General features: G+C 40.8%; 1 protein-coding gene across 9 annotated transcripts in view; it reads left to right on the top strand.

Annotated features, from left to right (window-relative positions):
* Positions 1-12,903, top strand: part of CLASP1 (cytoplasmic linker associated protein 1) — a 149,345-nt gene that overhangs the window by 109,859 nt on the left and 26,583 nt on the right. For 8 of the 9 annotated variants that reach the window (XM_068687479.1, XM_068687476.1, XM_068687472.1 and 5 more), the window contains 2 exons: positions 7,057-7,200; positions 8,488-8,594. In XM_068687479.1, the coding sequence (XP_068543580.1) occupies positions 7,057-7,200; positions 8,488-8,594 (251 nt within the window). Of the gene's footprint in view, positions 1-2,863; positions 2,960-7,056; positions 7,201-8,487; positions 8,595-12,726; positions 12,844-12,903 lie in introns of all 9 variants that reach the window. The other variant, XM_068687471.1, reaches the window with a different exon arrangement.

Raw genomic sequence — 12,903 nt, 5'->3', positions numbered from 1 at the left:
CCAACAGATATTTCTTCAACTAGTAGTCCCAGATGTTGTTTCTCAAGAAATATTGAATATTGTCACTTTGAAAAGGAAACAATACGTAAAACCTGAGGAAACTTTGGGCAAAATAACGCTTCAGTGTCTATAACAGGACTAGCGACCAACAGAAAAGCAAACACTACTAAGGAAATGAAATTGGACTCCTTTGCAGCTTGATGTCACGAAACCTCTAAAATCTCTGCTGGAGCTCGAATTTTCTATTTAGTGTCAGGCTGAGTCAAGCAATTCTGTGACAGAAATTTCACTGCAAAAGCACGCCCAAAGACTCCTGGTGAGCTGACATGGCATCATTCATCCTTAAGCGTTGGGCAATGAATACTGCTGACCATGGCCTGTTACAGTAGCAGTGGCGGAGAGGGCATTTACACAAATGCTTTTGAATGGCAAATCGTTTTAATATTCCCCAGTAGGCAGGGCCTCGCCTCTCTGGCTTGGAGGGCTCTCCAGCATTTTTGCAATATGCCTACGACTTGCGTGTCTCATTGACTCCGTTAAGGATCAAGTTACCAGAGAACCAGGCCTCAGGGTTTGATCTCAGGCTTACGGACTGTGTCCGTACTTCTGAGACGAGCCTTTTAGTCAAAGGAGATGACTAAAGAAGTCAGACAAGACCTAAATGCAAAGAGCAACTCCTTTCAGGCATTTTAACTTAGTTGCTGTTAGGGGAAAAATAGTGTAATGTATCAAAACTGACACTTGGTGGACTTCAGTGTTTACTTGATTTAATGCTGTTAGAACAAAAAGGATCTTGGTGTCCTAACTATGTTTCCAAAACAGTAGCCCTCATTTTCTGTTTGTTTTGAATTTGATGCTAGAGAGCTATGAGAGCCCAAATATTTTTAGTGTACGCAGTGTAAGGTAAATTGCTTTTCCCAGCATTAGTTGCAAGAAAATCATGGCATGCTTGTTGGAAACACGGTCTCAGGGCTAGATTTCCTTAAAGTGAATCTCTTGGATTTGTACAGCCTTATAGGATCCTCTGATGCTTAGCTTTTAATAGAAGTAGATCCCTTTTCTCAGTTTGCTTCAAACTGTAAGTGCCTGATGTTGTAAGAAATTGCTTCATAGGATTTGAATACTCATGCTTATACTATGTGTATGGGCAAAATATTTTTGTGTACGTGCCATCTATAGAAAAATATATGTGCACCTATGTAGGTATAAGTGACAGGTCTATTTTGAAAATCAGGATTTGAAACTCCTTGCAGTTTAAAGGGCATGTTTTTGTTACAAACTGTCTTCAGAAACTTTTCTTCCTCCTTAGCATACATGTGGGAATCACCCTCTCAGTTCAGACCTACATCATGCCAGGTGTACCATAGGAGCTCCTTCAACCCATTTCTACTTCACATGCCATTTCATAACAAGCGGTTACTCAGTGTAGCCTTCATCAGCTTGACTTCTGGGATAATATCTGGCTCTCCTGAAGTAATTTGAACATTTTTATAAGTCTTTGCTGTCACCAGGTGACAGAAGAACAACATGCATAGGGAGTCTTAATCCATCCTACAGCTGTAATGAGAACGTGGTGATTCAGTGCTGCATAGGTCTAGTTGGCACTTGTTTGAGATGCCTTTGACACATGTAATGCAACCATCTGGGACTTGTAAAAACCTTTCATGATATATTGTGTGCTGTATAAAACAGTGTGGATTTAATCTGTATATTAATTCTATATGTAAATCTGTTTAAAAACAATTTCTTCCTTTTCAGGCTATGGATGTAAACAGCATATTCTAATACAAATCTCTTGGGAATTTGTATATTTAAAAACTGGAAATCAAGCTAACGTGCTCGAGTTATGTACGAACTGATGACAATGATGTTTCATATTACCATATCAGTAATGTGGATGGCTATTCTCATCTGATTATAGACCCAAAAAGGGAACAAAGAGGCGGTCTTATTTGGCAGCCATTTTTATTCTTTTTTAGCTTAGTGCCCAATCACAGTTAATTGTCTGCTGGAAAGTACACCTCAATAACGCTTGTTTAAAGCCCCTAAACACTCAGTGGAAGTGAATTAACTCACTTAACATCAGCTGCGCTCATCAGAGGATCGAAGCATTGCCATATGCCAATGTGTGCTAATACAAGCTGCCTAATGTGTCTCTGTTGCCTCCTGATCTTTGTGGATCTATATTTGATCTGCAGTTTAGTGTAAGTCCAAGGGACATGAGTGTCTCTGTTCCAGTATGCCTTACATTACCAAAACCACATTTACCCTAGGCTGAATGATGAAATGAATAAAGCATACAGAGTATATTTTTTCAAAAGTGAGTAGATGCGCACCTTCTTCAGACTAATCACATTACAGAAGGTGTCTGTAGACAGCGTTGGTCTATTAGGCTGACGCCCAGGCTGGAGTCATGAGTTTGCAAGTTCTCAACTGTATCTTGCTCTGAACGCTGAGACCCATCTGCAGGGATAGGCACGGGCAGATGCAGGTTCCTGTTCCCGGGATGCCCTGGTGCCATCTCAGAGCAGCATGCCACCGAGGCTCTGCACCTCAGCAGGGCCTCTCAAGCAGTTATGGAGATCATCAGGAAGCCGCCAAAGTAACACCTCATAGGAGCTCTAAGGGATGGATAATCAGTGAACATGAGAATTGTGGCTGAATATAACTTTCAGTCACTGCTGCCCTCTGCTGAAAGGAATGCTCCTGTAGTTAAATCAAATATTAATGCTTTTTGTTTCTTGAGGTTAAGCAAGCAACTGATTAAAACTCTTCTGCAAAAAGATAGCATGTGTACTGTTTAGATGATTTAGTTGAAATGCCTTCTTTAAATAATATCAACTTTCCTGTTTGTCAAACCCAGACCATGCATAGTTGGGTAGGTGAGGATTTGCCAGCTAGGACAACTGCAGCTTCCTCAGGGCCCGGTGAAGGAAACTTGGAAGAGAAATGTAAACAGGTAGACTAAAAGCTATGTGTACTAATCACACTAATCTAGTTTGCAGTCTCAGTGGTCTAGCTGTGTAAAGAGACCTTGACTAGGAGCTTGAAGAAAGTGTGTCTGTGTGTCAAGTAATTTTTGGCTTTGCGTTTTTCTGTTACTTTTTGTTTTTGTCTCAACAGTTTGGGGTCCTCCCCTTTTATGGGGCTGATAATGTAGTGAGCCCGTCGCTGATACAGGTTTGAGTAACTTGAAAACTGTTTTCAAATAGTTCAGGCAAGTAGCTGCTCATTCTGCTTGGTTGTTATCGGACCAGCTGCAGCAGCAACCATAAGGTGCTTGTATTAAGCTTAGGCCACTGACAGCATTCCCCCTTAACATTTTTCCAGTTAGCCTGATCATTCTGCATAATGAGCCCAAGCTGCTTCAAAAAGTCTTTAATATATTTCAACTAATTTGCAGAGGTTACTGGATTCTAATAGAATAATTTTTAAAAAAGGCAAAACAACAACAGCAACAAAACCTTCCAAGTTGCAAAAGCACTTGTGTCCCTTCAGCAGCTGGCAGTCAGACAGCATGACTTTTGCATTGGCATAAATATGAAACTTTGGGAGCTGTTGCCAGCTTGTGGAACCTGATCTCTTGCTGCATTGTTATAAGGAAAATAATGAAGTTGCATAAGCAATCCTTTGCAAATGATTCAACAACCTGACATGGAGCCAGACCCCCTCACTAGCACAGGCAGGCTATTTACTGGGGTTTCTCTAGCTTGAGCCAGCAGAGAGCTGCCTCGTTAAGATTAGATAATCTATAGGGTCTACATTATTTCTCGCTGAAAGGAGATGGATTAGTGTTCCATGGTAATGGTATGGGAATGCAAGGGCAAAGGGAAGTTCAGGTATTGCTCTCTTCAAATCATGTGTCATCAAGCATGAGTGTTGCATGGAGAATGTTTGTACGTTATGTACAGAAGTAGATTTTTGTTACTGGTGTGTTTTAATCTACTCCTTCAGTAATCCAGTGAAACAAGGACCAAGATTTTCAGAAATGACCAGTGGTTATGAAAATGTTCTCTAACCGGTCACAGACTGAGAATTCACAGATTTTAAAGCTCCAAGGGCTATTTGAAGTGGAAAAAAAGCCCTTCAACCAGATCAACTAGATAATGTATACTAAATAAGGACTATTTAAAAACAACACAGCCAAGATTAACCCGCATAGCTCTGCCCTTGCTTTTGAGAGCTTTACTGGAGCACCACTCACAGGCTGTAGTAGCCCTTGGCTTTGTTTCAAACAATATAGACCATAGGTCTGCTTGCTTTGAGGCTGCATGAGAGTATGCACGTTGTGAGCCACTGTGCAGCCCCCCATTCAAAGCCCAATGACCTACTTGCAGGCAGTAACAAAGCTACTGAAGAGCACAGTGTACACAAAATACTGGCAGCCTGGCAGACAGTGCTAAAAACAAGCTGTGGTCTGTGCAAAGAGGGAGGGTGGGCACAGTTCTGTTTTCATTACAGCCAAGACAAAGAAGTGAAACAAAACTGAGCTGATTGATGGGAGCTGAAAGTTTTCAGCGATTCCTGTAGTGCAGCATCGGTGCTGTCGGTGTCTGTGTCAGGGCTAACCTGTACCAGTTAGGTAACCCTCTGCTTCAACATGAAGCCACAGGAGCAGAGTCCCTGGAGGAGCTTTGGTGACATTCTTGTTCAGGGGTCTGTGAGATGCTTTTTGGACCCCTCTGGCACACCACAAGAAGGATACCTCCAGAATACCGCCTTACAGAGGGCGCGTGCTCTTGTGCCTTTTCTGCTGTTTTTACACAGGAGTTTTCCAAGGTTGATCTTATTTTTAACCCATTGATGACACCTGTGGAGCAAAGGTATCTTAAATCTTTTCCTGCTTCGCTGTGCCCTGGGCAGCACCTGACTGCTAGAATATCTCCAGGTATTCTAGTCTTTGAGCAATTTTTAAACCTGGGAACCTTCTTGATCAATTTTCCTTTTTTCTTCTTTTTTCTTTTTTATCCTCATGTACGTGAGATCTGCTTGTTCTGACACAAGATCCGCATGTCCATTTCCTAACAGTTCAGGATGTGCATGGTGTTCACAAATGTGACTGTATGTTGGCATGACTTGTCACTCTGCATTCAGTTCAACATGCTGATCTTGAGATCTTGTTCACAGTAATATTTTTATTACAGAAAATAGTGTGCTGGTGAAATCTTTAAAGTTCTTTGATCACGACTGACAGAAATACACCTGCCTGTTGGATACCATGCAAGCTTCCTGACAGAGCTGCCCAAAACTCAGGCCAGATGATGATAGAGTCTGGGATTAAGAAAACCACAGGGAAAAATTATCTCCCTGCTTCTCGTCTGTAGATCTTAGTGCGAAGTGAATAATGACGCGCTGTGTTTCTGTTCAAGTCAGTGGGAGTTCTGGCAGGAGGCAGCGTGATCTATCTGAAATGAAGAGTCTGAAGACCTGTTTGTTGCAGTCCGTGGAAGCCAGTCGAGTGTTGTGTGCCTCAGTTTCTTTGTTGGCTATTTGGAAAGGATGTTACTTGTTAAATTTTGAGATCTACAGACGGAAAATGTTTTTCTACACAAAGCTGTGTTGCTGCAAAGTGACCAGATGAGCAGAAGGACCAGTGTAGCTTGAACTGCAATTTGTATACTGAAACAATGAGGTGCTTTGATGCTCCTCCACTATGAAAGGGTTTCTGTGTACCCAAGTTCATCATCTGCTAACAGATTCCACTTCACAGGGAACTGCAGATACACTTAATTATCACAACTTTACAAACACGTTATTTACTAAAAGTTCCTTCTCCTTTGAGCTGATGAGAATAATGAATGTACAGTTATCCCCACAATAGTGAATTATATTTTTGCTCTCTTTAAAGTTATTTTTCATTTTTAGGAAATGTTGGAAAGTTCCCAAAGGGTAAGACACAAGTGTCTGCTCTTCCTAAGCCTGTTTGTGTGCTGTTCCAAAATAAAAGCACAAGTAGCCTCACTTCTTAGCCTGTTAGCTTTGTATCCAGATGCATATTCTGGATGTTGGTGTGTCAATGGCTAGACCATAGGTGGAGAAGGTGGCACTACAGATGTCCTCCACCACTGCTTTATTTTTACTGTCCTTATAATCACTTTTTTGTATTGTATCTTTATATATTCTCAAGGCAGGGGCAGAAGGAAGCAGGATTGGTGCAATCCACGTGGGTTATATGTTGCTGGGGAAATCTAGTTAGGAACACGTGGTATTAATTACTCTTGTAGATCTGTATTTGATGATTTATTCTGCTTTCATTCCCATTTTATCCCATTGTCTTAGTTCAGGACGTGCAGAGCTTTATGTTTACTTATGGAGTTAGTGGAGATCCTGTTCTGCCAGCAGCTCTTCAGACAGATACAGCAAAACCCTTTACAGTGGAAGTAATGGTGAAATTGCCAGTTGTTTTGGTGGTTTGCTGGTTACACTCCGTAAATTTAGAGAGTCTGGTGGGGTTTTAGCCTGTCTAGGGATGAGGGAAAGGTTTTTCTCCCCCTCCTGATAGATCTTCCACTTGAGCCAGACTTCTGTTGCTGAAAACAGCCTCAATGGTGAGGCAAGGAAAGGTGGGAAAACAGGAGCAGGGATTGTCTGATAAAACAAATTTGTTGGATCCTTAGGAAGAGAAGTGGGATGGGAAGAGAACTTTAGTCCCTTTTGCACTTAGAATAAATAGTATGGGAATGACAAATTGTCGTTCTAGATTCTTCATACTTACCTGAACATTTTTGCAGTGACTTTTCAATGAAAATATGTGCTGGACAGGAACATAAGGTTTTTCTCACTAGCTGTGAGATAGTACACACCTGAGTACACTGTACACATCTGAGAAATTACTGATATAAATTAATGATACAAACACCAAAGTGTATTGTAAGCTCAAAGAACTGGAAAGGTAATGATAGCAGTTAGTAATTCCTTGTGACGCTTGACGAGGAATGTGTCAGAAGTTTAATATGGGAATCTTCTTAATGGAACATGTATTTACCATAAGGATTGTTGCCAACAGAATGCATGCTCAGAATAAAGACCGGTGATCTTTTCTTTTCTTCTTTTCAGGCAGCGCAAATCGTCCTGATTTCCCTCTTTGAACTGAACACTCCTGAGTTTACCATGTTACTTGGTGCCTTGCCAAAAACATTCCAGGACGGTGCTACCAAGCTCCTGCACAACCACCTCAAGAACTCCAGTAACACCAGTGTGGTGAGAGCCCGTGTTATTGCAAACAGCAGAGCACTAAGGCTCCCTGATAAGCTGTTGCAGATGTTCAGTAGCAAAAACTATCCGTAGCTGTTGTCTTGAAGCAATATGACAGCAGAGGCTTCTGTTTGATGTTGCTTTAATAGGGGTTGTTAAAACTAATAATTAAGTTATTTTTAAGTTTACTACAGTCATAACAAATGTAGATTTTAAAAAAAAAAAAGCTGAGAAGCACATGAAAGTTCGCTGGGTTTGTGCTTTTCAAGTCATTGGTGCTTTTGAAAATTCTGCCAGTAATGACCTTTTGGCTAAAGCAGAGGCCCTGATCCCTCAGATTTACTGGGTGTACTGCTACTATTAAAATCAGTTTATTTGACGATATATTGTCCCTACAAAAGCTTGCAGCATCTTTAATTGAACCTAACAGGTCTCATTCCTCAGCTGACAATTGTTACCTTCTGTTTTGATTTTATGTAGAGCGCTTGCATATTTTAATTTCTCTGGGAATATGTTAATAGAAAATTAAATTGTGCTTCTAAACCTTTTTTTCCCCTCAGAGCAGGAAGGATTAGGATATTTTTTTTGTCTTTTTCATGTGGAAATCTTGTGAAATTTGCTGGAATTTGAACCCTCCCATCTTTGCCCTTCCATAAAGACAAATAGACCTTTGTGTCAGCTAGAATTACAGCTTTAAGCTTCCAGGAGAAAGGACTGGATTCTCTAGTCCCTTCTACCTCGTTTAACTTCCTCTTGTGTGAATTAAGTCAGAATTGGGAACGGTTTCTACTCATTTTGCTGCAATATAAATGATTATGCAGGCCAGTGGAAAAATGATAAGTTGGATTGCTTGCTTATGCTCATAACAAGCACAATCCCAATGCGTTAGACAATGCGTAAAATAGCTGCATAATTAAATTGTTAAATTGCCAGGGTAATGGTCTGCATACTTTGGAGCCTGGAAAATAGTGTCTGAGAACCTGCGTAGCTTGGTGGATTGCTAAACCATTCTTCTGGCTATGTTTGCATACATGCTGCAGAGATAAAATTACAGTTTCTTTGGATTGTAGGAAAGTGTGTATGTGCTTCTCGATCCTCTAGCAGTATGTTCAAGAATTTATTTCTGACTACATGAGCCATGGTTGCAGATTTTTAGGTTAGGAGCAAGAACCAAAACTTCTCTAAGCTTGTCTAGCACAAACAAAGGCAATATTTGGACCTGTTGCTGTTGTTGTGTATTCCTCTGTGTCTTGCAACACACTGCTAATCCCTGTCTTCCTGCATCTGTGCCAGGGTTCTCCCAGCAATACCCTTGGTCGGACTCCTTCCCGGCACTCCAGCAGCAGAACCAGCCCCTTAACTTCACCTACCAACTGTTCCCATGGTGGGCTGTCTCCAAGGTAATGTGGCAGGTTAATTAAACCACTTACAAAATATTAAAGGATTTCAACACTGAGCATGCATTTTCAAAATATGACTCACTTTGAAAACAAATGAGACACCAAAAGTTTACAGTAAATGGCTCCAAAGGAACAGGCTTTGAACACAGCAATACATGGTTGGTGATTGCCTTCAGTGTTTGAGTCCTCGTGCTGATCTGTGTAACCTTAAAGTCTGTTCTTATATTCATTTTCTTTCATAGCTAGGCCTTCTCCAGAATCACATTTGTGGATTTAATAAAGGTAATATTGAATGGCAGCATTAGAAATGAGGTCTTGTTTAGGTTGCAGATATCACAAAGTACATGAAAGGTTTGGTATCAAGGGTTTTGGGAATCTGTTTCTTAGGTATACCCTTGTGATCAGTAATTCATCTCACTAGTGCAGTTCTTGTGCTGCTGAGAGAAATGCTAAGTCTCCCCTCTTCCCCTCTTGTGCTTTTTAAGGATGCAGAACAAGCAGAGATGGTATTTTATTGCTGAACAACTTGCAAATCACCCTCCTGGTTGCTCACTAGCAGAGCAGTGTCTTGATCCTTTGGGCAGCGTGCCTGTTGTAATTAGGTGTCTTGCTGAAGCTGCAGATGCTGTGCGAGAATACATTAATCCACTCCAAAACTATGTGCTGAGTAAACACAGACTCTTGAATGTTTGGAATGTACGTTTTGGGGTTACAGAAAAACTGAGAGCAGAAGAGATAATGGATTTAAACAGTGTGCTCTGGAGCCATAGAAATATTGGAGGATACTTCAAAGCTGCTGCTGTCTGCCTGCCCTGCCTCATCACTTCACTAAGTCATAAGGAGAGACAGAAGGAAACATGCTGGGCAAGGACTGCATTTCATAGTCCTTTATAGTAATTGGTGCTGAAATCTCTTGATCAGCCCTGTTGTGACTTGCTAAACCTTGTCTGGAGGGATGCCTAGTAATTTGAGTTCTATGTGTCAGTTAAAATACAGGTTGTTAGCCTTTAATGCAGCAGTTAGACTAATTCGAGCAGCATATGAGGAAGGCACAGTTTCCTGAGGAAATTTTGGATATCTAAATACATCTTTGAGACCCTAAATCTGCTGTAATCCAAAACTAGACTGCCAGCTTGCAAGCCAAGGTTGAGTTGCCTATTATGAGGCTTTTCAACAAAGGTTTCATTAAGAAATTAAGTGGTAGAGTTTCAGGGGAATGGTTCCAACAACGTTGCTTCCTCTTCTGCTAGTTTGAGTATTGTTGCAGTGCTGATTGATATCTGTCATGGGAATTACAAACTGAGATATGTCTCCCAATGATTGAGTCTTTGGCCATGTTTGCATGTGGCACGTTTTATAAATTCACAACCTTTTACAGTACATTTTGAGTTTTGCCATTGTGACACAACTCGTTTTTGCCACTTCACTTGCTGCTCTTCAGTTTGTCTTTACATTTTTATCACCTCATGTCATGCACGTCATCTTCCTGTTGTAAATGCTTGTGGTTTGCAATTCATCTTGTGATGTAGAACATGACTTTTCTCTCTACAAACCTGAAAAATGAGCTGTTCCAGGTCATTCTGGTAGCAGTGTGAAAGGATAAATGTTCCTGCTGTTTCTCTGTATAGCCAGTCTTTGAAACCAGGTTTGCCATATCTTTTATGGGGCCTGTTCCCAAAGGGTTGTATGAAGGTTGTCTGAGTATCTTAGCCTGTTAGGGTATCCTGTGTGCAGGCTCTGCTTACCTTGTCCATGCCTATGCCTTGTACAGGCAGCTCAAGAGCAGTTGATTGAAAAGATTAGCTCCAGTTCTTAATGCCAGCATTGATTTTGAGGATTACATTTTCCTTTGAACTTCCTTGTGATACACAGATTGGAGGAGTCATGTATAAAGATGACTGTGTTTTGGGGGCTGGGGTATCTAGCCTCCCATGTAGAAAGGATAGTTTGGGTTTTGTAGGGTTATTAAAAAAAAAAAAAAAAAAAAAAAGCTGCTGAGCATAGCTGCTGTCCCATATAATTAATGGTTTGTGGGCCATGTTCTCGGTATGAATCAGCAAAGCTTTATTGATACTATCTATAGCAAGTATGTCTGCCACTGCCCTCAGGTCACATTACTTCTCATGTATTATTGCCATCCCAAATGAATTCCTAGTGACTTAGTTTTGTGCGTACATTACATGTATTTGAACTGCCTGGATAGTGAATGTTCTGGTTGAAGTGGACTTTGCTGATGCCACCAGCTAAACTGCTGACCAAGTTGATCATGTGTGCTCCACACATCGTGTAGTCCCTGCTGTTAGTGTCTTCAGAAGGATTACTTGTTCTCAGGGCCTTGGACAAAGCCCTTCTTTCTGCTTGCATTTGCTCCATACTGTTCTGCTTTCATGGTCACTAGGACATATGCACTGCATCTGTGAGTTGCTTCTGCATTTGTACCTGCTTTGTTGTCCTGATAGTTCTGGGGGAGAGGAGTCATAGAGAAAGGAAGTGTTTTCAGAAGAAGAAAATCGGGGAGGGCAGTTGGGAAGACTGAAAACAATAGGGGAAAACAAACAAACAAACAAATAAAAACATTCTTGACTAAGAAGACAGACTATTTCCTGGGAAATGCTCAGAAGAATGGATATGAGTTTGTGTTGGATGGAGAGAATCTTCTTAGATTTAGTAAGTGGCACAGTATGACAAAAAGAAAAATACTAGGCTGTGAATTGCTCCAGTGTATGAATGCCATTCTGATGAGCAAATGATCTTCTGAGCCAAGATGTCACATGCAGGTTGTGAATTTTCACTTAGAATTCATTAGGAATATTTGAAATAATAACAATACATAAGTTTGCCTTCATTGGTAGCTCAAAAACCTGTACATAGTTCTTATTACTAAAAGAACAAATTTCATTCTTCCAAGAGGAAATATATCAAAATAAAAGGATGAAAATTTGGTTACATATGATTGTGCTTATTTTTGTCATAGGAACTACATAATTTTATTTGGCTTTAAAAGCTTACATGCTTGTTTTTAATTGAAAATACCATTAAAAGTAAACTTTAATGGTTTCTGTATTAAGTTGAGCAAGGCAGGGTGTGGAAAAAGAACTAAAATAAGCCACCCACCTTACACAATAAGGACAAGCCTGCATTGTTCAGTGGCCTGTTTGCAGGTAGGTGAGATCTGAGCTGTGGGAGCAGTCTGGCTGTCGTGTGTATTTCTGTAATAGTTGATTGTAATAGCTGGTTTTTATTTCTGGTTAACAGCTGCATTTCTCGACACCACACTTCAGATGGGTTTTCAACTGGCAGTGCTGCTATTTGCTCTGGAGCAATTCTTGGCTTGTTTGCCACTTCTAATCTCCTTGTGTCTTTCACTTGTGTGTACACAAATGTGACTTTCTGAGATAAGTGTACTTAATAGAAACAAAGAGGTATCCTGAATATTCCACCATCTCCAGCATCTATATTGTTGCTTAGATGATGTACTAGAAAATCCCTGTGATGTGAAGGGAACAGGACAAAAGCAAAGGTTAAACAAACTCACACCGATGCCTTGACCCAAAGGCATGTTATCATTTGGTAAGCCAAAGACCCACGCAGAAGTTTGAAAAGAAATTTGAACTGACTTGGAGGCTGGGTTTAACTCAGTCTTCCCAGGTTTGTCTGCGAAGACCAGGGCCAAGCCCCCAGTTTCCACGGTGCATTAACACTCCAGACTGATTTTCATTTACTCATTAAGTCCAACTCTGGGTTTCCTTTCTTCCAGGAAATTCTGTTGATTGCAAGTATCTGTGTAGCGTTTGGATACAGATGCATGGTCAGGGATTGTTCACTTAGAGCATTTTAAGTGTTGTTTATAGAGACTATATCCATTTATGCAATTTACCAGGGACTATTTTTGTGTGATCCATATCCTTGTGTTAGAGGAAGGAAAAAAAAGTGGAACTGAGAAATAAAGGCCAAAGCAATGACTTAAGGGGCTCAATGGAGTATTCTTGCTTAATTTTGTTTCTATTAATTTTTTTCTCTCTCCAAGGCAGCATGACAGCACTAAGCCACTCAGATTATAGTTTCTTTTTTTTTTTTTTCTCCCTCTCCTTTCTCTGTTTTTTCTCTTTCGTTTCTCCTCTGATCACTGCAGTCGGTTCTGGGGTTGGAGTGCAGACGGGCTGTCGAAGCACCCCCCTCCCCTTTCTCAGCCTAACTCCATCCCCACCGCTCCTTCCCACAAGACTTTCAGGCGCTCTTATTCTCCCAGGTAACAAGCTACCTGTTAAACCAACTTGTCTGAGATGTCACAGCATTATTTACCTTTCCT

This window comes from Anas acuta, chromosome 6 (assembly GCF_963932015.1).
Source record: "Anas acuta chromosome 6, bAnaAcu1.1, whole genome shotgun sequence".
NCBI lineage: Eukaryota > Metazoa > Chordata > Aves > Anseriformes > Anatidae > Anas > Anas acuta.
Note: the sequence above shows the minus strand (reverse complement) of the source record. Positions and strands in the feature narration are given on the sequence as shown.